Genomic DNA, 24,578 nt, shown 5'->3' on the forward strand with positions numbered 1-24,578 from the left:
TATTAACAGCAAAAATATCGTAACTCTTTTGAAATTCTAATAAAATTTACGATATTTTAGCTCAATTAAATTTATTTATCAAATCAACTCGTGTTGTAATAAATTTCAAGTTGAATTAGTACCATGTCCCAAAGCTAAATTAAACGGGGGGGCCCGCCTTAAACTGCAGTCTTATTTCATCTTGAAAAAAGAAAACCAAGAAACTGAAGTCGTATCTTGTAATTTAATATGATTTTTAATGAGATATTTTGCGCCCATGGTCTACCGAAAATGGCAACACTCGTGGGGTAGGACACTCGCCTGAAAGATTTAACTTTAAGTCTAAAAGAAATACAGAAATAACGCTACAACTGTTCGACACCATTTGAAAAAAAAATATATACTATGCTTTGAAAAAAAAGGCTAGCACAACCGGAAGTCCTCTACTGTATATAATCTATGGGGTTGGTTTTTTCTTTATCGAGCCGATAGGGGGCGCGCGTGAACTGAGTCTCTGTTTTATATCAAGAAACACGCTCCTTTCGTCAACGGGTTCAACTCCCAAGGATATTTACTCTATATATCTAAGAAGTATATAATATAATGTATCTATATTTAATTTAATCATTTTCTTCTCTCTCTTTTTTTTACTCTTCTTAATTAAAATTAATTGCAATTATTTATTTATTTTTTTGCAAGAAGGACTTAAGTGTTAAGCCTAAATTGCGTAGTAGTATTTTGAATTCTCAAATTTCAAAGAGCATCTTCCGAACTAGAGTTATTTCTTTTTTTAATTTAATTTAAAAATAAATGTCAAATGAACAACATAGGGTCCTTTACACGACACCCCTTTGAGTTCAAATCCATTAAGGAACTTTGAAAAAAGGAATGAAGAATTTAATTATAAAAAAAAATGGAAGGCGGGTGAAAAGATGTTTCCCGTGACTCATATCAACAGCTGATTATAAAAACACGTCTAAAGATTATTATACACTCATGATCGTCTCCTTCTTCAAGATCCGACCCGAGACTCAAAAATAAATAAAAATTAAAAAAAAAATATATTTTATTTTTCGAGTTAGGAAGTATATAATTTGATGTATGTAACCGGGAATACATACAGCTACTAGGAATAATTGTGTCCCATGTTAATTTCTATGCGGGGTTTGTGGGGAGGGGCTTGAGAACTTATTATCCCCGTCACGCCTCATATTTCTAATGGGGTCTTTCCTAACTGTTATTTTTTATTTTCGAGGTCCTAGACACGCCCGTAAGGTTCAAGGCACAGCGAGATATATTATAAATTCGCCAGGGGGTAAAATTCCTCATACGTAATGATTAGTCTAGCTAGCTCCTCCCACAAAGCCCGCCTAGAAAGGTTGAGTTAATTAAAATGGAGCCCTACACAATTATTCCTAGTAGATGTATATATTCCTGGTTTAAGATAAGGACTTACAACGTTTTGACGCGACAGATTTAGTATTAATTCGTCACGGTGTTATGGAAAGAAAGAAGTTTTTGGGGTCAATGTTAAACAGAGATAATAACTCGAATTAACATACTTTTATGGTCAAAACTTTCTTACATCAAAAGACGTTTACCGGTTGGGCTGTTGAAGATAGAAATTAAACCTCAATTATATTTTAAAATCTTGGGCGTGGGGGCTTTTTTATAGTTAACAACGGATCATTTAAGTGGTATTGTTCAACAACCGTACATTAATGTTGTTAGTTAAATTAGCATTTTCAAACTGCCTTGAAGAAACCTATAGACAGCGTTCACTAAAATGGGCCTAGAAGAATTAAATGTCTGGCAACACTTACAAGTATTTGCAAAGCATTTAAAAAGCTTTTTGCAACTAAAATTCGTCTGCTTAGGCCATGGGAATCGATTCTATAACTCCTTAAGCCTTGGCGTATTGTATAAGCAAGATAAGTTGTCGTTTAGGCGCCATATAGTCGACAAAAAATTGTTTTTCATTGCACAACTTAACCTGAACAGAAAAACAAAATTTTTTATTTGCCATAACTTGAAATTTTTGTATTTCTCAATACACAAATGGCACCCCATGTTATTTCCCATAAGAGTTTAATACAGTCGAACGTAGAGGGCTACCATTACTCTATATATTTTTTTAAACCAATATTGGGCCGCTTAACGACTATGAAATGAAGGATAGACTCTAAGCCGCTAAAATACTAAGGAAAAAATCATCCACATCCATCGACAGATGTTTGAAAAAACACAGTTGATGCCTCAGACTCATAGTAGTAACCTCCCCATGATTTAACACGCGGGAAAACGGGGTTAAAGGTCAGGCTCAGGGGTAAGACCGACGGTCGTGTTGAAAAACCCCCTGATGCTCGTCACATGACGTGTTTTTTGACGCCTTGTTTACATTGGTTTAGAACCTATCCCTCTCTACTACAACGGAACTACAGAATGGAATAAGAATTACCATTACATATCCCCGGGTTCTAATTATGCCGTACGGTACGTTTTGTGTAACAGTGCATGAGTCACCTTCGATGGCAGGAAAACAACCCCAATTTGTATTTGAACCTCACCTCTGGTCTACCGGATCTTCACTTAATTTCGGTGGTTTTTGGTCCACTTTTTTCTTGGTAAATAGGGGTTTTACCCATTTAAGGTGAGCCGGTTTCACGGGGAAGTAAGATTCGAGGGGTGAGTCACTAGGGTCAGTTGATCAGGCTGTAACCCTTGACAAATATTCACTTTTAAAAATTAGCTGGGCCAGTTTAAAAATTTAATGTTTGGGGGTTCTACTGGCCTTATGGCCACTTAATTAATTAACTAATTAAACGTACCAAGGTTTGAGGTTCCATTTTAAGAGGACAATGTCCAGTTTTCTGGGCTCTACTGACCACATGTCCAGTTAAAAAAAAACTCCATTCCTTCATTTCTCAGCCTGTTGTTGACTGAAAGCACTATAGATACGGGTACCAGCGTAATTTTGACCATATATTTAGGTAGGTCAAACTTTGCGGGGTCAATTCAATAAGGGTAACTCCTCCATCTGGGACCCATTATCTTCTAGGGTTCCAAATATTTTTGGGCACCGATTCACGAGATGAAAGAAATTCTTTGCTTCAATAAACAGTTTAACTTGGCAGTAAAGCGATTGTTAATGAAATAACGTAGTAGGATGTGGTTCCCACTGTTAATTTAACGTGGGTTTCAACCGGGACCAAGTTGTATGGAGGAAAATACACATACTATACTATCATTGTTGAGTAGAAATTTGAAGTTCTAGATAAACCTGAATTTTAACTGTGTTACGAAATCACCAAAATTCACCCACTAAAAAAAATTGTAATCATCTTATATGGTATTTATATATTCTTTATTTAAAACGTGTTTTGTGTAGTTTCTTTTGAAAATAACAAAAACTAAATATTGGTATCGTCTTTTGAGTATGAACGGGAATGCTTACAGCTACTAGGAATCATTGCGTAGGTATCAATTTTCACTCAACGTATCTAGGTGGATTTTGTCACGTGGGAGGAGCTTAGGTATGACGAATTTTACTTGGCGAATTAATACTCTATCTCGCTGCGCCTATTGCACCTAGCGCCAATTGGAACTCGCGTTGCTAAGCAACCAATGATATGACAGTTAGAAAGCCGGCATCAGAATTAAGAGGAGTGACGAGATTGTAAGTTCTCAAGCCCGATATACCTACAAAAACCGCTTGAAAATTAACATGGGACACGATTATTCCAAGTAGCTGTGTGCATTCCTTCTAAAACCAATTTTTAATAGAGAAAATTCTGAGCTTGAATTAATTTTTAACAATTTTTGCCCTTGAAATTATAAATTTTTATTTTACTTTTTGAAAATTTTCAAGATCACTGTCCGTGATTGGTTAAAAGAACTTTAAAACAATGGGTTTTTAAACCCTTTGTTTAAAATTAATAACAATTAATAATTTTAGGGGTTGAAATAAACTTTCTTCTTAAAATTTCTGTTAAATAAATTCATTAATATTGTTATGGAATTTTCCATTGTTACGTAGGCGCGGTCAATTAAAAATGGACACCCTGATTTTAAGGAAATAATGAATTCTTAGTTATTTTAAAATTTATTTAATGTTAATTCGCCTTAGGCAGTACATTAACAACAATATAGAGGGTTCATGGCTAAAAGAAATGAATACGGAAATTAATATCGAAAAATTAAAAAATTCGAAAGCTACAATTATAGATAAATTATGCAAATTAGCACGGTTATATTATTTACATAAATACAGTGACGTATTCATGCTAAATAATTAACTTTATTTTAATTCCTTCTATGGGCTTAAAATTTGTTTAAGTAAACAAAAGACAATTAATGTTTACTGACCCTCCCCTTGGAAATAAATAATTATGTTTTTAATACTGTTTATTGAAATTATATCTATTATATTTTACAAATTTCAAGCCCTAAGGGTTTTGTTAATACTGTGGGAATTCGTAATTGAGAAATGATTTCAGGTTAATGTTTACATCACGATTATTCAGTTTAGAGGTATAATTGAATTATTTCGGATCCTTGTTGACTTCGAGCCCAAATATTTACTGCCATTAGACAGGGGACAATTAGGGCTATCACGTACTGAAGGGATTTTCTTGGAAGTTTAGTTAAACTAGAGTTATGACGTCACAAAGTTCAATTAGTTTGAGTGAAAATAGCCTTTTATTGAAACCCGAATATCTCGAGCCCTGATTGTTGCAAGTCAAAGTTTTTTATACTTTTAGATAGAGGACATTTAGGGCTATCACATACTAAAGGGATTTTCATGGAAACTTAGTTAAACTAGAGTTATGACGTTTTCAAATTTGAAAATAACTCATTTTATTCAAACTTTAATATCTCGAGCTGTAATCGAGCTAGACCCACGTGTTTAGTACCATTGAATAGACAAACATTTGGACTATGATATACTCAAGGGATTTCCCTTGAAATAATTTTAAACCAACGGTATACCCTTGCAAAGTTGAAAATGTATTAAACTTATGAATGAACCATTGTAATATATACAGTTAATATTAATATATATTTTTTAACATCCTCTGAGAGAGAGTAAAGTCGATAATATCAACTGGAAATCCGTTATTGATATAATACACAAGACCCGATACATTAAACTAAAGACTAAAGACTAAAGGAAACCCTCCCTGTAGCCCTATGAATTCTTAACAGTATGGTGTTTTTTATCGCTTAATTTTATGTGCTTTTTTTTTCCTCAATCGGTAGGGGGCGTACGCGTACTTTAACCTCTCATGGTGGTGGTGGTGGTTTCCTTCCCGTCAGAGGGCCACCAAGGGCGCCAATACCCTCTAATCTCAATCGACAGAATACAGGCAACAAAATTATACACCGGAATGTCTTAAGCCTAACTTTTTAACAAGAATGTGCAGGAAGTCTCGTACTAAGGAAACAAATATCTCGGTAATATTCTTAAATTTGAATATATTGTGTCTAGCGCCTAACTTCCTAAGTTTGACGCCTGCGCAATGAGAATGATGTTTCTATTTGCTTTAAAAACAGTATTTCAAGCGCCATGCCTTTTTTCCCGCTTTAAAATTGGCGCGTAAATCGCAGGTGGAGCCATCTTTTAAATATATTTTATATTTCAAAAATTGGCGCGTGAATTTAAACGCACGAGATATACATATATATACCTATACGCACGTGGTTTAAAAAATGGGTCATTCATACATCTCAATTTGCTGGTGCAGAAAATACATCTTTAAAATTAAACTTTATACTTGACCCCCAGTTTATGCAAATTAAAAATTATTGAGCAATTATTTCCCGCCTATTATTAATAAGGCGGGGAATTTGACAGACCTCCGACACTTGATAATCTAACTAACGCTTCTTTAACTTCTGTAACCTTTTTTTTTATAAATTAATTATAGTTCTGCGGTAGATAAAAAAATTATGTCGCCCGTCTTGAACCGAGCGACATTATGATGAGTCATATAAGAGGTTTATTCGAAACTAGGGGGTCTTTACCACTAAGGCTCGACAAAAACCCCCGTTAGATATGCAAATTAGTCATTTGAAGAAACGTGTCGCCATCGCAAATATAATTTTGTTAAAAAAATTTAATATTTCACGGTTTGAAATTTTTAGTAATTAATTAGACGTGTTGATTTGATTTGATTTTAATTTAAAATTAAATTATTACAATTATTTTTTTAGTTTTTCTTCACTTTAAATCGCGATTTATATAGTGTTTGAGTGACTTAGAAGATACCTTAAGAATACATTTTATAATAGGCCTAACAATTTTAGCTTTTGTTATTTTTTAGCCTTGGAACTTCACACAAAGAAAAAAGAAATTTAGTTTCTCAACTTGGACGAAATTTTCTGTTGAAATCCTCGTGAGGTTTTTTTCGAAAAACATAAAAACAAAATTAACAAATTTGAATACCAGCCAAATATTTATCGTTCAACCTAACTTGATTCAAACTACTTTCTTTCGTACGCGATTTAACATTGTGTGTTAGTCCGACTGGGCTTCTTATGTATTATAAGTTGCGTTTGAAATTTATTTTCTAAGATATACACGAGGTACCCAAAATTAACCGCAACCGCAATATTCTTTGCAACTGTAAACAGTCAGATGAGAGAAATAATAAGAATTTCAGACTGCAATGCTTCCGGATTGCACCAATTTACTCACGTAATTAATATGCAAATTATCGCAATTACTAATATACTTCTAATTAAATTATTGTCCAAGTAGAATTCTCTCCATAAGGTGATAAAAATGAAAATATATTTTGAGACTACTTTGTGACGTTATAACTCTAGTTCTATAAGAGATACGGGGATGTCCTTTGAGTATGTTATGGCCCTATTTCTTAGCTTTCCAACGGTACTAAAAACTTGGGGTTACATCGATCAGGGCCCGAGTAATTAAACAAAATGTTAATTAACGTAATCTCCATAGCGTTAACATGGACTTATTGACACAACACCTTTTAACTCTGGTTCTACTAGAGATACGGGGATGTCCTTTGAGTATGTTATAGCCCTATTTCTTAGCTTTCCAACGATACCTAATACTTAGGGGTAACATCAATCAGGGCCCGAGTAATTAAGCTAAATAGCTTTAAATGACCATCACGCAATTTTACGTAACTTCACGTGACACTAACCCTTTAAATCGATTGTTCCCGCACGTGCAAAACGCTTGAGAAAAACTAGTAACTAAAGGCTACAACAGAGTTGAGTCATACCAGACATAAATGGTTTACAAACTTCTTAAGTTCGCGGGTACGAAATTTTAGAGCTATTTTGAATATAGCAAGTTAAGTTGACGTTATTTGGACACTTTTAATCCAACATGGCCTCATTTCCCACGGTGGTATAATTAGGCATAAAAGGACTATTGTTTTTAATGTATGGTTCTTTTGTTCCTCTACATTATTAATTGTTTTATTTTCTTCAATGCCGAGTTAGAGGCCTTTAAAGTTGGTTTCGGGTTTTTATGGGGTTTTTTTCTGTTACAGAATGCGCTAAAATTTATTTATGGAGTCTAAAAACACATAATTCTTAAGCCTAAATATTTTTTTTAAAAATATATCTCATTAAGGTTAGGTCTATATTTAGTTTATAATTTAATTTAGAGTAGCATTTAATTTCTGGCAAAATTTATTAATGAACATTTCTAAGCCTAAAAGAAATATTAAAAATATCTCATTAAGGTTAAAGGTCTATATTTAATCTATAATTAATTTAAATTAGACTAAGCTTGTATTTAATTCTTATACATTGTATCCTTTATTCATTTATTTAAATAATAATAATATTACTAAAGGTTAACGTGCATTAACCCTTTTCAAAAATACAAATCCAGGATAGCTATACTAAATTTGAATCAAGTCATACATTTTTCAACAGTTTCCTAAAAGAACTTGAATGGGTATTTTTTAAATTCACCATTTTTTCTTCTCTAGCTCTCTCTCTGAGTCTTTACGTTGTATAATATCTTTGAATTATACCATATTTTCAATTCCTTTTAAAAAAATATCACGTATGCAAGCGGCATCGCATAGCGACTCTACGAGAACTAGAGAGATATTTTAAAACATCGTGTAGTGGAATAATACAGTATAATATTGACCAAGGGTTAAAATCCCACGATACCATTTCAAGCCTTGTATTCAATAGCAATTCAATTTAGAAATTACGTAAGAATAACTTTAAATTTTCAATTGAAATTGATACTGAATGAAAATGAATTCACGTGCCATAATCTCGCGCCACAAATAAAGAAAAAAATTCACGTGAATTTACTTTCTTTATGTATAAAAATTACAATGTCTCTTTGCAGTAAAGAATTAGGTTTAAATAGGTATTGTTTTAGTGTAAACTTACGTTGAATTTACAGTTATATTTAAGTACAATTTTCAATTATTACTTTGCAATGTTACCAAAGCTACGAATGGTTAATTTAGTACTAACCTGACGTAAATGTATTTATACGGTATACTTAGGTCAAATCAATTTAATATTATTTTTTATATTTTATTTTGAAGAAACCGCTTCAATATCGATTTATTTCACACCCAAAAATTATTCTTTTTTCCATTTCCAATCAGTAAGGCGACAAAATTAACACCCGGAGGTGCTAAATAATATAACACCAAAGGTGTACGCTAACAAGATCCGCTTTGGAATCAAACCAAATAAACGTTGTTGGATCAAAACCCAACCACCACTTTCCAAGTAATGATTTCCATAAAGAGGCGATAATTACGTATAGAACTTAAGAAACCCGCCCCAAGTAAAATATACACAAGTTATATTATATACTATCTAAGGGGCTTAGAAGCTATTATAAGAAATAAATAATCATTATTCAATTACATTTTAAGTCACTTCCAAACCACCAAAATACTACAGATTTTTTTGCCCCTAAAAAAATTCTTTTATAACTAGGTGCGAAATTTTTTAAATTAAACAAAATGTTAATTACAATTTTTCTTTAAGGGGGATGGTGGCTATAATTAGTGTTAATTGATATATCGTAATGAGTTCCTAAATATATTTTTAGGGATCCACCTTGGCGCTACAGTTGCCTTAGAAATTCTATAAGTACAATACCGGACCGGTAATGCTAATGAATTAAATTTTTATTTGAATAATAATTATATATTTTTTTTTAAATTTTTTTGAACTGAGGTTTTATTTCTTTAAGGCTTTATTAATTAGTATGTTTAATTATAGTAAAGAAGAAATTTTACATCGTTATTATATCATATTTAACACTATGTTAATTTAATTGCTATATGGTGGAATTGGTCTGACCTTCGGTTACCCTATACGATATAAAATTTTAAAATATTATATTTAAACTATGTTAAAATTTTAAAATTCCAGGAAATTAATTTCAGAAAAGAAAAATTCTAGGCCTAAACAAAATGTTACTTTTCTTAGTGTTTTTTTTTTTGAAGTCCCCGACGAAATCTTAACCTTAAGAGGTTTTAATTTCTGGCGACCACTCAAGAACTTGAATTATACCAAACAAACAATTAAGGGTAAAAGTTAGGCCTACATTTCACAAAGATCTACTTGTACAAAAATCTACACTAATTCAAGTTCAATTCGCGTATGAATACACCATGTTAATCTTTCACGTGAAAAAAGAGGCGAGTGTAATTGAGTAAGTTAGGAAATATATCTATTAACGTCGTCTGCTTATAATCTTAGTGTGGCATGGGGGGCCTTTGCCTTTCTAGCGTAGGAGACAGTGTGTACTTATAACTTCCCTCTCCAAATATCTTCTATTAATAGCAGACGTCAAGGGGCGCTCGACTTCTGCAGTATTCGCGAATGCTGCTGAAGTTATTTGAGGCCTATTTCTTTCCTCCCCCCTTAATAGGAACAACTGCACTGTCTAATCTTAGAGATTTCTTATTGGGTATTAGGTTAGTATCCGACCCCTCTGTTGTGTTTATAAATGAAATAGTTTTGTATAGTTTATTTAATCACCTTAAGAAGCGGTGCTTACTAAAACTAATGCTAACATGAAGATATTTAATTTATACTTGAAGAAAATTGATAAATTTAATTTATACTTGAAGAAAATTGATAAATTTAATTTATACTTGAAGAAAATTGATAAATTTTATTTATGCTATGAAGAAAGTTAATAAAATTAATTTAAAAACGCAGAAAATTAATAAAATAAAATTTAATTTAAAAACGCAGAAAATTAATAAAATTTAATTTAAAAACGCCGAAAAATAATAAAATTTAATTTAAAAACGCCGAAAAATAATAAAATTTAATTTAAAAACGCCGAAAAATAATAAAATTTAATTTAAAAACGCCGAAAAATAATAAAATTTAATTTAAAAACGCAGAAAACTAATAAAATTTAATTTTAAAACGCAGAAAATTAATAAAATTTATTTGAACATGAAGAAAATTAGTAAAATTAATTTAACGACGAAGAAAATTAATCAAATTAATTTAACGTCGAAGAAAATTAATCAAATTAATTTAAACACTAAAAAATAAATTCAATTTAATTATAATTAATTTAAACACTAAAAAATAAATTCAATTTAATTATAATTAATTTAAACACTAAAAAATAAATTCAATTTAATTATAATTAATTTAACGACGAAGAAAATTAATCAAATTAATTTAACGTCGAAGAAAATTAATCAAATTAATTTAAACACTAAAAAATAAATTCAATTTAATTATAATTAATTTAAACACTAAAAAATAAATTCAATTTAATTATAATTAATTTAAACACTAAAAAATAAATTCAATTTAATTATAATTAATTTAAAGGAAATTCAACAAATCCATCAAATTCTTATAAATCAAGTTGAAGTTAATTCCGCTGTTAATTATTCATGGGAGAAATTGAATTAATTCTTTGAGTTAGCTTAGAAGGAGGAGGGTTATTTGGCACTGCAGCGGCAGTCGGAAGAAAAATTATGGTTCCTTTAACTACTAAACTTTCCATTTTGAGTGTTTGGGGCATTCCTTAGTCGCGGCGGAGGTTTATTTCTGGAAATTAGGTTAAACAGGTAACAAAGGAACTCCTTTCACCAACGTATTGTCTCGTTTTCATATGCTAATACTTTTACGGGCATAAACACGTATCTCTCCTTTTTATGGCGATACTCCAATTCATTTTATAATGAAAGAAACGCTTTGAATACAAATGAATAACTATAATCATTTGCAAGAACTTTGCATTATATTATATTTTTCTAAATAGAATATTAAGTAAGGTAGAAGCATAAGTTTATAAGCGATATGTTCCATCCATAAGTATGATTTGCACTACCTCGTTTTACCTCCTCGAATCTATGACCTACCTCACTCACTCACTCACTCACTTCAAATTCATTACAAGCCTTTCAGTTTGTCATGACCAGATATTAATTAAACAAACTTATGGAAGGAACATATCTTATAAACTTATGTTAGAAGTTAATACCTTGGAAGTTGTTAGACTTTTAAATTTCTTTAATTGCTTTATAACAATAGAGACGGGTTATTGAAGTAATTATGATCTCACCGTGTCGCTTGACACTTGCAATGAGCCTTGAACTACAATATGTTAAAGTTAGTAATTCAGGGGCAAGTAACGTTAGGTTTACCCTTAAAATTGGTATATTATTTTCCTTCAAGTGTTTAGGGTAAACCACAATGTTTTAGAGTTCCAGGTGGCCCCCATATTGCCCACAAAAACAGTGTATGTACATCCGCTTTCAATAGTGGATTTTGACACCACGTGTTTCCCATCAAAAAGGCGGGTAAAAAAACGCGCCAAATAATTTTTTTTTTCTTTCTTTACTTTTTGCGCGCGCCACTGTTTTCTGCAGTTTTCTATTTTTCTTTTTAATATTTTTGGGCCCCAAAACTTAAGCCTAATATCTACTCATAAGCTTGCATTTCCGAAGCTCACTAAGCAAAGTTTATCAAACTTGAATATTGTAATTTCAAATATTTTCACACTTGCTCAATTTGTTTAAACATTAATATCTCAGGCCCTAATTGAGCTAGAGCTAAGTAATTAGTACCATTAGATAGAGGACAATTAGGGCTATGACACCCTCAATGGATGTCCATATAAGTATTGTTGAACCAAAGTTATGACGTCACAAAGTTCAAGGTTCATTGGCTGTCTTGAAAAAAATAAACATTTTTTATTTTACTAAAATTTAATTTTCTCGGGTCCTGATTGAGCTAGGGCAGAGTAATTAGTACCATTAGATAGAGGACAATTAGGGCTATGACACCCCATATGGATTTCCCTAAAAGTAATGTTAAACCAAAGTTATGACTTCACAAAGTTCAAGGTTCATTGGCTGTCCTAAAAAAATAAACTTTTGTTATTTTACTAAAAGTTAATTTTCTCGGGCTCTGATTGAGATAGACCAAAGTACTTGGTACTGATGGATAGAGGACAATTAGGGTTATGTCACACTTGAGGGTTTTCCCTGTATCGTATAAAACAAGAGCGTGACGTCACCTTTAACCACCATTAGCTTAGCTACTTGGGAGGGATTAAAAATACCATACAGTCTAACGAGTCTTAAGTCAGTTACGTATGTAGCGGTTTTTAGTAATCTATCTGGGAGGTGTGTTCAACACACACACACAATTTCTTACAAGCGTACAAGTACTTGTAACAAACTGGCTGGCACACATCCAAATTGTCCCCCGTATCAAAGACCTAAGCTGTAAAACCCTAGAAGGTTGTACACGACGACAATCTTAGCTATACTTCGCTAATCCACTTCATAATCTTTATTATACCGCTATGCCTTTCAAATACCAATAAAGAATACATTATTCAAGGCTTCACTATTCAAAGTAAATTGGGGACATGGCATCGGTAATTATTTTTCCTATGTATTTAGTTCAGTTAAAGGTACTTAACTGCCGTTAGTTAGTCTTTTATTATTTGTGTATTTTGTTTTTGTTATGTAATTATTTGTAAATGTAAAGAAAAATATATTAAAAATAATATTGTGTGTGTCCTTGATATGTAAAATATACTGCAGCATGTGAGTTCCGTCTGCACACGTGATTTAAATAAGAGGGGAGAGTCACTTGTCACTTCGTAATAGATTTCTTATACACTTTAAAATAATTTGAGAATTTATGAAAGTAATTTTAAACTTTAATGATTATTAATTATTAATGTTTAATTTCACTTGATATTTTAAGGCATTAAATCTCATTTTAAAATAAATTCGCTAATTAAATTTTCTATTAAAAATAAATGAGCCCCTTTTGTTAGCGAGATAAAGATAAAGAGGACCCCTTAAATTTTTAATGAAATAATAAAATATTAATTTTACTTTGTTAAACTTAAGTGTGTTTATATTGACGACTGGTTTTCCTTTGAAGAGTCCATTTAAGTTTGAGGTATAGCTAGTTGCAGCGTTACTTGGAGTATATTGCCCCCTTTAAGAAAGGTACTTTTATATCCTTACTAAGGTTGCAAATAAACAAAAGTAATCCCATTAAAGTCTTAATTTTTATTTTTAAATTTTAATCCAGTTTGGTTCAAAAATATTAACTTGGGACTTGGCTCTTCCTTTCATTCAACAAAGGAACTTAAGTTCTTTAAATTAATAATAAAAAAAGTACAGCACTCAAAATTAAAGGGAATGTGACACAACTATATAGTTAATTTTAGGTTACAAAGAAAAATAAATTCTTTTGAGGTTTAAAAATATTCCCGTATTAACTAAGTTTAATTGTTAATTACGTTCTAATTAATTACGTCTTGGGAAGGGACGGAGCCCATTTGTAAAAGATGTACATAGTACATAAATTCTTGTTACAATTGTTAAAAGATTTAAAAGTCATTATTTCTTGTCAACCCGGACTCCCGGAGGTTTTTAAGTTTTTACATTTTGGGGTCGCTTGGTTTATTAACCTTGAAAACTTATAACATAAAAACACGCCCACTTTCAGAAAAAGGAGACGTGACGTTACATAGTTTTAAAGAAAGAATAAGAAAGTACAGTTCTTCTTTATTATGAAAAACTTGTGTTTTATTTAATTCATTTTATATTTTTCGTTGTGGGGGCCCCCGGACCCCTATTTGGGCCTCTTTATAAATTATAAGAGCTTAATTATTATTATATTTGATAGACTAACAGGCGCTTTGATTATGTTGTAATTTTCCACTATTACTTAATTGTTTTTTTCTTTTAAATTTTAATTTTATGAAAAATTAACAACATTTCTTGTTAATTATAACATTAATTAGAGGGGGTTATTATTTTTTCTCGCGGTAAGGGGAAAATCAAACTTGTCTAGACATGTTAAAATAAATCGCTTTTAACTTAAAAATTAAACTGAATTAATTTTTCCGTGATTAACACAACAAAATAATAATTTAAAGTCGTGTTTTCATTGCTATATTAAAGTTAAAAGCAATGCATAATGAACTAATAGGAATTATTGCGTACGTGCCATTTCCACTCAACGTATCTATTCTAGGCGGTTTTTTGTGGGAGGAGCTAGCTAGACTAATCATTCTCGAGCCCGGAATACCCACAAAACCCGAATTCATAGAAAGAAATTAACATTGGAGATATAGGGGGACACAATGATTCTATTCCTGTAGGCCTAAATCCCCCGATTGATTAAACTGTGGTGTGAAAATACGGCTTTAATATATGTACTTTTTAATATTTACAAAACGTATATTAGGTGATAGCTATTAAATATATGGGTTAACTTAGTTCGAATTAATTTATCCCTTAAGCTATTTAATTTGTTAAAATTGATCACCAATAACTCGTTCTAATCAAAATGGCCATAAAATTTTAAGTATCATTAGAAAGAACGTATTCCATAGAGTAATCGCACCAAATTTCATGAAAATACGAATTAAAATAAAGACTCCCATAAATTTATTTCTAACTTAATTTAAAATTTAAATTTAAGAATAATTTAAATATATACTAAACACTTAAAACTAAACCAAAATAAAATAAAAATACCAAATCCTTGGTTCCTTTTAACCAAATTAAAAATAGCCCATTACGTGCGGCGCATCGAGTAGTAACAATCTGGGTTTAATCACACAAGGGTAGTCCGAGGTGTGGGCCACTTTACCATTTTAAAATAATAATAATAATATTATTATCTTACTATTCTTCTACATCGTATTTTGAGCATAATTGCAAAGTATTAAAAAATCTCCATAACCACCCGGAAACTGTTATGGTGTTAAGTATCCGGTATCTCGTATCATCACCTAAAAGCCAGCGACTGTACCATCTTTTCAGTAATTCCAAAGTTAAAATGAAACCCCTTTGAACCCAATGACAACTGAGATTGTCATAGTGATATTTATATATATATAGTTTCTTCCAAAAGTAAGGAAGGGAGCAAAGCAAGCAAAGCAAGCAACAGGGCTGTTAAAGTTTGGGTCAATGACATTCTTACTACAGGGCGCCCCCTATCAAGTTGTCAAAGAGGTGTAGCACTCGCTATGCTATAATCTCTGCAACGCTCTCTTTCTATAATAATCTGTATTACTGTTTCTTTATATTTATTTTTTTCTTATTTGTAGCTTGAGCCACGTGCTCAAGTCCCGCCTTTTATATATATTTCCCGCCATATTCGTTCGCGCGCTTTTTGATCTCGAGATCTTCGTTCGTTATCCTTTATTTCTTATTAATCAAAAGCTACAGCACGCGCTGCAAACTTCTACTGTCACCGGAGTTTAGAGCTAATACGTTGTAACTGCAATTGGGTAAAAAAAAACGTTGGTGCTCATCGGAATGGGGTTGAATTTATGCTTGTAACTCTTTTAATTATGGACCAATTTGGACCTAATTTGGCTCATTTTGTAGGCCAGATTCTGCTCTATAAGATGAGTATATTTTTAATGTGTTTAAGATTGTGCCACCGGAATTTAGAGCAAATTGGTTGTAACTGCAATTGGGTAAAAAAATGTTGGTGCTCATCGGGATGGGGTTGAATTTATGCTTGTAACTTTTTAAATTGTGCACCGATTTTGATCTAATTTGGCTCATTTTGTAGGCCAGATTCTGCTCTATAAGATGAGTATATTTTTAATGTGTTTAAGATTGTGTGTAAGCGTGTTTTTTGGGTCTTGTAACTTTCTTATTTATTTCCCGATTTGCAAAGAATTTAGCTTATTTTTAAGCCCAAATTCAGCTTAAACCAATAATAGATCCCTTACTCAATCAATATTAACTATATAAATTAATTTCTATTAATTAATCTAACATCCCCCCTCCCCGGGCAAGTTACATCCTAATTGATTTTAATTTATCCCCAAAATGGCGCGAAGTTTCAGAATCCAGAATCTCGTGCTCCCGTTGCCTAGCAACCCCTCCTCTCTATGTCTTCCCCATACTATCCATACTGGTTACCAATGGGAATTGACAGTAAGAGAAGGCGGATAACGGGAAACCCTTCAGGCGTAATAGCAGTGCAAAGTGCCAGTGACACTGTAATATCCCCAAAATCGATATTAAAGTGGTGATGATAAAAAAGGATTGGACAAAAGGAATAAAAACGCCGTCCGCCAGAGGGTCTACGTTTTGTTGAAACTGAAAGTAACCATCTCTATACACCTAAAACACTATCAAACTTTTCCGTGTTTATTTGCAACCATAGAAAGGACAATATACCCTTATTGAAATGTACCTTAGTCTATTGTCATATTAGACCATTTCTAGGGTGCAATAGTTACTCGAATCGAGATAAAATTTCAAACTTAAAATGGGTATTTTTATTTTCATTTCTATTGAAAATTGTAACATTTTTAAAGCAATTTAGTACTATTTCTAAAGTTCTTGAACACAATGGGTAAAACTATATAAAATTTGATGCACTTTCCTAACTTGAAAGTACAGTTTTCCATTGAAATTTAGCGTTATTTCATTGGTAATTTTAGTTCCTTTTAAGATTGCCATTGTTGCAGATAGAGAATGCCTTTATCGAATTGCTTTGATCATCTCAGTGTTATTATTGTTTGTCCTCAAGTTTTATTGATTTCTTTTTGTTGGTTGCCAAAATACAAAAGTAAATATTCGATTGGAGATTCCCAAAATGTTTCAGTTGCATTTGAGGCAAAACCGTATTTTATTTGTTATTTTACTTTGTTATTTCAAAGCTTTTTTTGCAAAATATAAAGAATAGATTTTTTATTATTTGAACTGATAAGGAAATAAATTGTACTTGTGCAACAAATACTTGTAAGTGTTGCCAGTCATTTTAATAGTGCAATTCAATTCAACCGTTATCGATAATTAAAATAGAAGATACCGAAAGTTAATAATATTAATTTTAGACGTGCTTCTTTCGTTTGGCAGCAAATTACAAAACCAAGTATTTTTGGCACCACCCACGTGTAGCTTATATGTTTTCACACATTATCAAGAAGACCATGAGACTGCGCAGATAAAAGCGTATCTAATCCATTGACCCCTCAATATAGATAAACTCCCATGTAATAGACACATATCTGAGGGGTCGAACACTTCTCCAAAAATAAAACAGCAAACAAATAAATCAGATTTGAAAGAAACATTATAGATTTGGTATTCTTCAAGTACCAGTTTTTCATATCGGATTTTTTGGCGAATTGTTCGACCCCACGTTACGTTATATTTATCATAAGTTTATGATACAATATAAGTTCAATTTTACCACAACAAATAAATCAGATTTGAAAGAACGATTTTAGTGTTCAAGAACCAATTTTGCACTTTGGATATTTTTAGTTTTTTTTTCTTGGCGAATTGTCCGACCCCACGTTACGTTATATTTATCATAAGTTTATGATACAATATAAGTTCAATTTTACCAATAATAATAAACTTAATATTATTTACTTACCACTGTTTGTGTGATTGTCGAATCAGACGCTCTTTTGGTTAAAGTATTACCACCACCATTATTTACCGGTAAGGCCGAAACGCTTGACCATTGTCCGCTAATTATCACGCACATAAACAATAACAACAACAACCGTAATGTCCGGAATAATCTTTGTTTATTCATTGTACAGTAACTGATGTCTTTAGAATTGTGATTTTGAACGGGGACTAATTGTCTCGGCGTTGACAATAACCCGCTGCACGCGTCCTGAAGCGGACATGGACATGGTTTGTCTGCCATGTCCTCTTGCCGCCGTCTTGGACGGCTTGCTAAGCGGCTAAAAGCCGCCGCGATCTTCCGTCCGGCGCGACAGTCAAACGCGCTCTGTCTAGTGCTACTACTACTAGTATGAAGAAAATCCTTGGATTCAACCTCGTCCTTGCAGACTACACTCTTCTCCCGCTGCTGATATTTGTTATAAAATCCAACTGCCGCCTTCATCCTCTGACTGTAGTTCCCAAATTGAGTACTTGAGGGCGCGCTTATACTTGAAAGTAGAAACACTTCCCTTTAACAATACTAATATACTTCTTTTTTTATTGATTGCACGTGCTTTTATTTTATTTAATTTTTTTTTGACAGCACGTGAAATTTAAAAAAAAAAAAGCTGAATAAAAAATCGCACGTGCTTTTGATATTTTTTAACTTCAAATATTCGCACGTGTTTTTGATATTTTTAAACTTCAAATATTCGCACGTGTTTTTGATATTTTTAAACTTCAAATATTCGCACGTGTTTTTGATATTTTTAAACTTCAAATATTCGCACGCGCTTTTGATATTTTTAAACTTCAAATATTCGCACGCGCTTTTGATATTTTTAAACTTCAAATATTCGCACGCGCTTTTGATATTTTTAAACTTCAAAAATGCACGTGCTTTTGATATATTTTAACTTTAAATATTCGCACGCGCTTTAAATATTTTTTAACTTTAAAAATTCACGCGCTTTTAATTAGTTTAAACTTTAAACTCTACTAATAAATTTTTAAACTTCTATGGATTAAAATAATCTATAATCTATATTAATTAATTTAAATTTTATTTAGCTTTAGAGGAGGTCCTGTCCTTCTCGTTGAGAAGTTAATACAATAATGAAAGTTTCTCGCTAGCTCCTTCGTATCATGTATTAAACATTCGTTGCTCCAGACTTCACGGTAAAAACGCGTGTAAGAAACAAACGAACTAGCTCCTGGAACTCAAGCTTGATTCGTTTTAAAAATCTTGTTGATTTGCCAACTTTTATTACGTTTACCAAAGATTTAAGGCGCGACTCAATTCGCAATGGATAAAATAATACTGGTTATTTTCTCTATATAAAGGTGCGGATTAATACTTGAAATTACCGGTGAAAGGAGGATGTTGCGTTTTGTTATCAGATTCAACAGAAGAACCGATAAGCAAATGGGTATGGCAACGCGCGCATATAGAATTTTTTTTTTAATCGAACTAATTAAATTAGTACAATCATAAGTTTATAAGTGATATGCTGCTTCCATAAGTTTGTTTAATTAATCTCTGGTAACTTAGAAACTGAAAGGCTTGTAATGAATTTGAAGTGAGTGAGTGAGTGAGGTAGATCATCGATTCGAGGAGGTAAAGCGAGGGAGGCCTGGTTGGTGAGGGGGAGGCGCTGCTGTCAAATTTGGACTTAGATGTGTTGAGAAAAAACGGGTACACAATTATTCCTAGTAAATGTATGTATTCATGCTAATTTCTATTGTTGTTTTTGTGTACAGTACATTATGTTGTAAGGGGTGGGTACGATATGTTTCTCCGGATTTGGAAAACAAAAAGTTCAAACGATTTTACAAATGCGGAAGTGAGATAACGGAAGTAAGATAAATCACGGGATTTATCAACAAAATTAAATAAAAAACGGTCTCCGTCGGAAGTTTGTGCGTAGTTCGATGGAACTTCTGTTAATGAATTAGACATCCGTTTGATTTAAGGGGGAGGGCGTGACCCCCCCCCCAACCCAGAACCAGATTTAACTGGAATTAGTTTAATTCCATAAAATTAACGTAACATAAACCGCGCAAAATGTAAATGATTTTCAAAGATTTTAATTAATTAAGTTTAAATTTTCAAAATGATGAATTTAAAGGAGAGGTTATTACTGTTTCATAGGAATTATGAGTGTGTTGCGTGCAGTAATTGCACCACCCAATATCGTGTATTAACCCAGAAAAAATGGCGCCAAAATTTATTTACTATTTCATCAATTGAAATTGAGATTTTATTTTTTCTTGAAAATTTCACGAAAATGCAAAAATAAAGGAAATAAATTTAAGAAATGTTTGATGACGTCGTGAATTTAATCGTCTTCTGATGACGTCACGGATTCCCTGGCAATTTGAAAAGCGGCAATTAAAGATGAAAGTTGAATTTTTTCACTCGTTCCCGAAGCTAAACGAAATCTAACAGAGAAAAAGTCATTAACCTATTTAGTAATTTGCGTAATTATCGTAATGACAGCGAAACGTTTTGAGCTATATTAAATTAATACGGAATTAACATACACTGCCGCTATTAGTTAATTAAAATCGAAATTTAAGTTAAACTTACTCAATGTCGGCCATTTTGCTTAGTAACTCCATTTTAACGTTAGATGGTAATTCAACTGTAATTACGTGGTAATTAGGGGTTGTAAATAAGTTACGGGGAATGGAAAACGCGACGTACTTTTATGAATGAAGTTATGAACTTGTGATAAGACGTCTTGTAAAGCTAAGCCTTTTAAGGTTTTCAGGTTATTGATATCTGAGTAAGTTTTTAAGTTAAGGCATTTTTACTTCTATAAGGAAATTATTATACACTTCTAGTACTTCTAAAAGGAAATTATTGTATACTTCTAGTACTTCTAAAAGGAAATTATTATATACTTCTAGTACTTCTAAAAGGAAATTATTATATACTTCTAGTACTTCTAGAAGGAAATTATTATATACTTCTAGTACTTCTAGAAGGAAATTATTATATACTTCTAGTACTTTTAGAAGCAAAGTATTATTTACTTCTACTACTCTACTTCTAGAAGGAAATTATTATATACTTCTAATACTCTTAAAAGTGAAGTATAATTATAGACTTCTAATTGACAAATTAGTACAAAAGGATACGATTATAAGCTTCGGTAAAACCTTCATTTAACAAGTAATTAACTATATTTCTAATATCCGATTTTAGCGGGTGTCCCACGCAAGTATAGACGTTAATTTCATTAACTTCCCCAAACGCCATAGAAGTACTCTAATCCCAATTAAAATTAAAAAGTAATTAAAAGAAATTTCCCTTTTACGACAGATCAGAAGTACAATACAACGCGTATCGAAGTATATACCTGTAATATATTTAACGTCTTTCTCATATCTCCTTGAGCTAACTCAACAATGGCGTCTTTGCCATCTTGGGTCGCGTTAATGCTTCAAATTAATTATTTATATAATTAATTTAAGGGTGGTGATTGCCGCGAAGGATTATGGGACGGGAAGGACTTACCTTTCTTCCTTTATGACGTGTTCCAATCTCGGCATCATTTGACCGAGGCTTAAAGGCCCGAAACGAAATCGAGTACATCTCGATTGCAACGCGGGAATTATTTTCGATAAATAATTGCAAATTAAACAGAATCGGGTGTTTTCCGTGAATTTTTCAATAACTATTAGTAATAGTTAATTTTAATAATTAATTGGATTAAGTAGAAGGGGTTAAAATTATAATTAACTGACCTCGTCTAAGGGCATTTTGCGCGTCATTGGTCATCGCGTCTGCTTCGTCTAAAATGACCAGTTTAAACCCAGATCTTAACGAAAATATTTAATTTTGTTTTTAGATTAATTGGGGTTGATTTAAGTTAATTACTTTTAATTAAACGTACTTAAATATCGTTCTGGTACTCGCGAAACTTAATATTTGACCTCGAACTATTCCAATACCACGATCGTCTGACGCGTTTAACTTGATTTAATGAAGTAAAACAAAGGCTTAGATAAAGTTAATTTGTATGAATAAAACCAGCCAAGGCTTAACTTACTTCTAAAACCATAGAGCTAAATTCTTTAGGGGAGTAAATTTGTCTGGCGCAAGCTAAAATTGTTGAGGTTTTCCCCGTACCCGGAGGTCCATAAAAAAGCAAATGAGGTAATTGGTCCTCTTTCATAAATCTACCGACTACAATTGCAATATTTATAAAATTTATCTTTGGCCAAGGGTTAAAAATAAAAGAAGTGCGTATTTCCTACTTGTATTAATAATATCTTCATGGGCTATTAGGTCCTCTAGTTTAGAAGGCCGGTATTTTTCAACCCTAATTAGTATTTAAATGTTAGGCTTAAATTTGCTAAGCCTAAGTTTAAAAATTACGTATAAAACACTGACCATGGTAAATTGGGGCTCGATTTAGAGATAGATTCCATAACCATCTTGGGAAAACTAAAATTTTAAATGAAATTTGAAGAAAGGCTAAATTTAACACGTGCGTATTTTGAGTTTGAATTTCGCGCCATATTTGTTCCCGCTAAAGTTATGGCGCCATCTTACGTATTTAGGGGTTTATCTTTGTTATTATTTCTTTTAAATATAGTTATATTTAATTGCCGTGGGAATTATTTTAATTTACATAGCGTCAAGTTTAACTTTAAATACAAATTAAATAATAATGGTTGCCAATAAAGGTTGAGTTAGGTGATTTAAGGTTGATAATCGCGTTAATTTTAATTGCAGAATGCTAATTATGATTTAAAAATACAGTCCTACCTTTTAGTTGACCGTAGAAATAATATATATGCAATAATTTGTATTGAAAGTTAATTAATATGCGTTCAAGTCGGAGCCCGATTTCACACACACTTTTGACAATCTTTCCCGCCAAAATACTAAGTGACCTATGACCCGTAGCTGTCTGCTACGGTACGGGTTTAAAAATGGCGGTCAACTACACGTTGAGAATATCTTATTTTTAATTATTTTTGTTATAATTAGTTCATTTTAATTAAAATTAGAGCTAGTCTTAGTTTTAACATAAAATATTATATAAATTAATAATAAAATTAACCGGAATGAGCTGCACGGAGTTGCAAGAGGTGAGAATTTAAGATTAAACTTAATGTTTTGGTAAGCCTTGGCAGTGGTTTTTAAACTAAAATACCGTTTAATTATCGCTTTTAATTAAAATAATTAGGAAGAAATTGAAGTTTTAAGGTCGATTTATGATGGGGATGAAAAATTTAAAGAAGTATCACCAACTTCTGTGCAATATTTGGTAAAATTTAGGTTTTTTGGACCTCATTTTCTTCAATAACTAACATTTAAGTCTTTAGATTGGTGATAAAGGTGCTGCAAAATCATTTTTACTCGAAATATCATGGGGACAGGAATATCCTAATGTGGTTCCAACAATTATTATGGATGCATTTTACAATAAACACATGTAAGATTAAATTTAAATTAAATTTTAATTAGGGAAATTTCAAATTAAATCCTTTATATTATGTTAGTGGAGTATCTGTTAAGAATCAAATTAAGGAAAAAATATTAGAAGAGGTAATTAATATAATTTTAATTTTAATTAATTCTGACTTAAATTTAAATCAAAATTAATTTAAATTTAAGGCTAATCAACTGATAGGAATGTCTATGACATACACAATAATTGAATTTGCAAAGGAACATTTAGAAACATTAACCAATGAAATATCAGAACCCGAAATTAATCTTGAAACTTTGAAAACTGAAATAATTGAAACTGAAAAAGAGGTATTTTATTAATTACTAAAATTTTTAAATTAATTCTTATCCTTTCCCTTGAAATTAATTAACTTAGGATCAACCTCAATCAAGTGTAAAATTAAAACAACCCAAATTAACGAAACGTCAAAAAAGAAAATTAGCCGATAAAACTGATTCCAAAGGTGAAATGATTAGAGGATGGAATTGGGTTGATATTGTCAAACATTTAAGCCAAACAGGGTCTGGTAGTGCTGATTCATGAACTTCACGAGTTCATGAATAAGACAAGCCTATTTTTATATATAGAGAAAGAATAAATTGTATTTAAATAAATGTGTTATTTAAAAAATAATCTTAATAAAAATGGGCAATGTTATAATAACAACTGGGTTTAATAATTATTTATATACTAATGGCAGTCCATTATATTCTCCCATAGCTCAATAAACATCACTGCCACTACTGTTATTAATATTTATAGACTAATGGCAGCCCATTATAAATTTACCCATAGCTCAATATAGATCACTGCCACTACTCTTATTAAATTTTATAGACTAATGGCAGCCCATTATAAATTTACCCATAGCTCAATACACATCACTGCCACTACTCTTATTAAATTTTATAGACTAATGGCAGTCCATTATATTCTCCCATAGCTCAATACACATCACTGCCAATACTCCAATTAATATTTATAGACTAATGGCAGTCCATTATATTCTTCCATAGCTCAATAGAGAGCTTTCGTTTGGGGGAGGAGCTAAGATACGTGAGATAATTTTTACCACCATATTGGTGGGTTCATTGCGTAAGGAAAACTGAAACCCACCAATATGGCTGCCAAAACCGTGGTAGGACTTAGGAGGGTGTGACGTAGTACGCAGCCAACTGAAATCTCTCTATAGACATCACTGCCAATACTC

General features: G+C 31.8%; 3 protein-coding genes across 3 annotated transcripts in view; 1 reads left to right on the forward strand and 2 right to left on the reverse strand.

Annotated features, from left to right (window-relative positions):
- The window catches only part of LOC149597258 (stromelysin-1-like), a 35,013-nt gene extending 16,617 nt beyond the window's left edge, over positions 1-18,396 (reverse strand). Inside the window, exon 1 of the mRNA XM_089861093.1 lies at positions 17,878-18,396. Coding sequence (XP_089717219.1) covers positions 17,878-18,360 — 483 coding nt within the window. The 5' untranslated portion in view covers positions 18,361-18,396. The remainder of the gene's footprint in view (positions 1-17,877) is intronic.
- A 1,728-nt stretch (positions 18,397-20,124) lies between these two features.
- LOC149597260 (replication factor C subunit 5-like) lies at positions 20,125-22,812 on the reverse strand. The gene is made up of 12 exons (XM_089861096.1): positions 22,678-22,812; positions 22,300-22,353; positions 22,164-22,228; positions 21,956-22,092; positions 21,800-21,879; positions 21,651-21,724; positions 21,421-21,580; positions 21,263-21,344; positions 21,042-21,171; positions 20,605-20,682; positions 20,488-20,542; positions 20,125-20,339 (listed from the first exon to the last, which is right to left on the reverse strand). Exons 2-12 carry the CDS (start codon positions 22,341-22,343, stop codon positions 20,237-20,239), a joined length of 1,008 nt encoding a protein of 335 aa, XP_089717222.1. The 5' UTR covers positions 22,344-22,353; positions 22,678-22,812; the 3' UTR covers positions 20,125-20,236.
- A 19-nt stretch (positions 22,813-22,831) lies between these two features.
- LOC149597261 (RWD domain-containing protein 4-like) lies at positions 22,832-24,034 on the forward strand. Its single transcript, XM_089861099.1, has 6 exons — positions 22,832-23,003; positions 23,102-23,182; positions 23,241-23,350; positions 23,418-23,463; positions 23,533-23,676; positions 23,744-24,034. The coding sequence occupies exons 1-6, from the start codon at positions 22,980-22,982 to the stop codon at positions 23,909-23,911; spliced, it is 573 nt and encodes a 190-aa protein (XP_089717225.1). The 5' UTR covers positions 22,832-22,979; the 3' UTR covers positions 23,912-24,034.
- The last annotated feature ends 544 nt before the right edge of the window (positions 24,035-24,578 follow it).

Source organism: Phalangium opilio, unplaced genomic scaffold (genome assembly GCF_054372755.1).
Source record: "Phalangium opilio isolate 3A_F unplaced genomic scaffold, DU_Popi_V2 ptg000369l_1, whole genome shotgun sequence".
Classification (NCBI taxonomy): Eukaryota; Metazoa; Arthropoda; class Arachnida; order Opiliones; family Phalangiidae; genus Phalangium; species Phalangium opilio.

Excerpts from the sequence above, each read along its gene's own strand:
- LOC149597260 (XM_089861096.1), bottom strand. The coding sequence starts at position 22,343 with ATGGTTATGGAATCTATCTCTAAATCGAGCCCCAATTTACCATG. Across the intron at positions 21,880-21,955 it reads TTAGCTCTATGGTTTTAGAA|TTAAACGCGTCAGACGATCG; the intron begins GTAAGTTAAGCC and ends CATTAAATCAAG. Across the intron at positions 20,340-20,487 it reads AGCAAAATGGCCGACATTGA|ATTTCGTTTAGCTTCGGGAA; the intron begins GTAAGTTTAACT and ends TTTCTCTGTTAG.
- LOC149597261 (XM_089861099.1), top strand. The coding sequence starts at position 22,980 with ATGAGCTGCACGGAGTTGCAAGAG. Across the intron at positions 23,004-23,101 it reads GCTGCACGGAGTTGCAAGAG|GAAGAAATTGAAGTTTTAAG; the intron begins GTGAGAATTTAA and ends TAAAATAATTAG. Across the intron at positions 23,183-23,240 it reads CAACTTCTGTGCAATATTTG|ATTGGTGATAAAGGTGCTGC; the intron begins GTAAAATTTAGG and ends TTAAGTCTTTAG.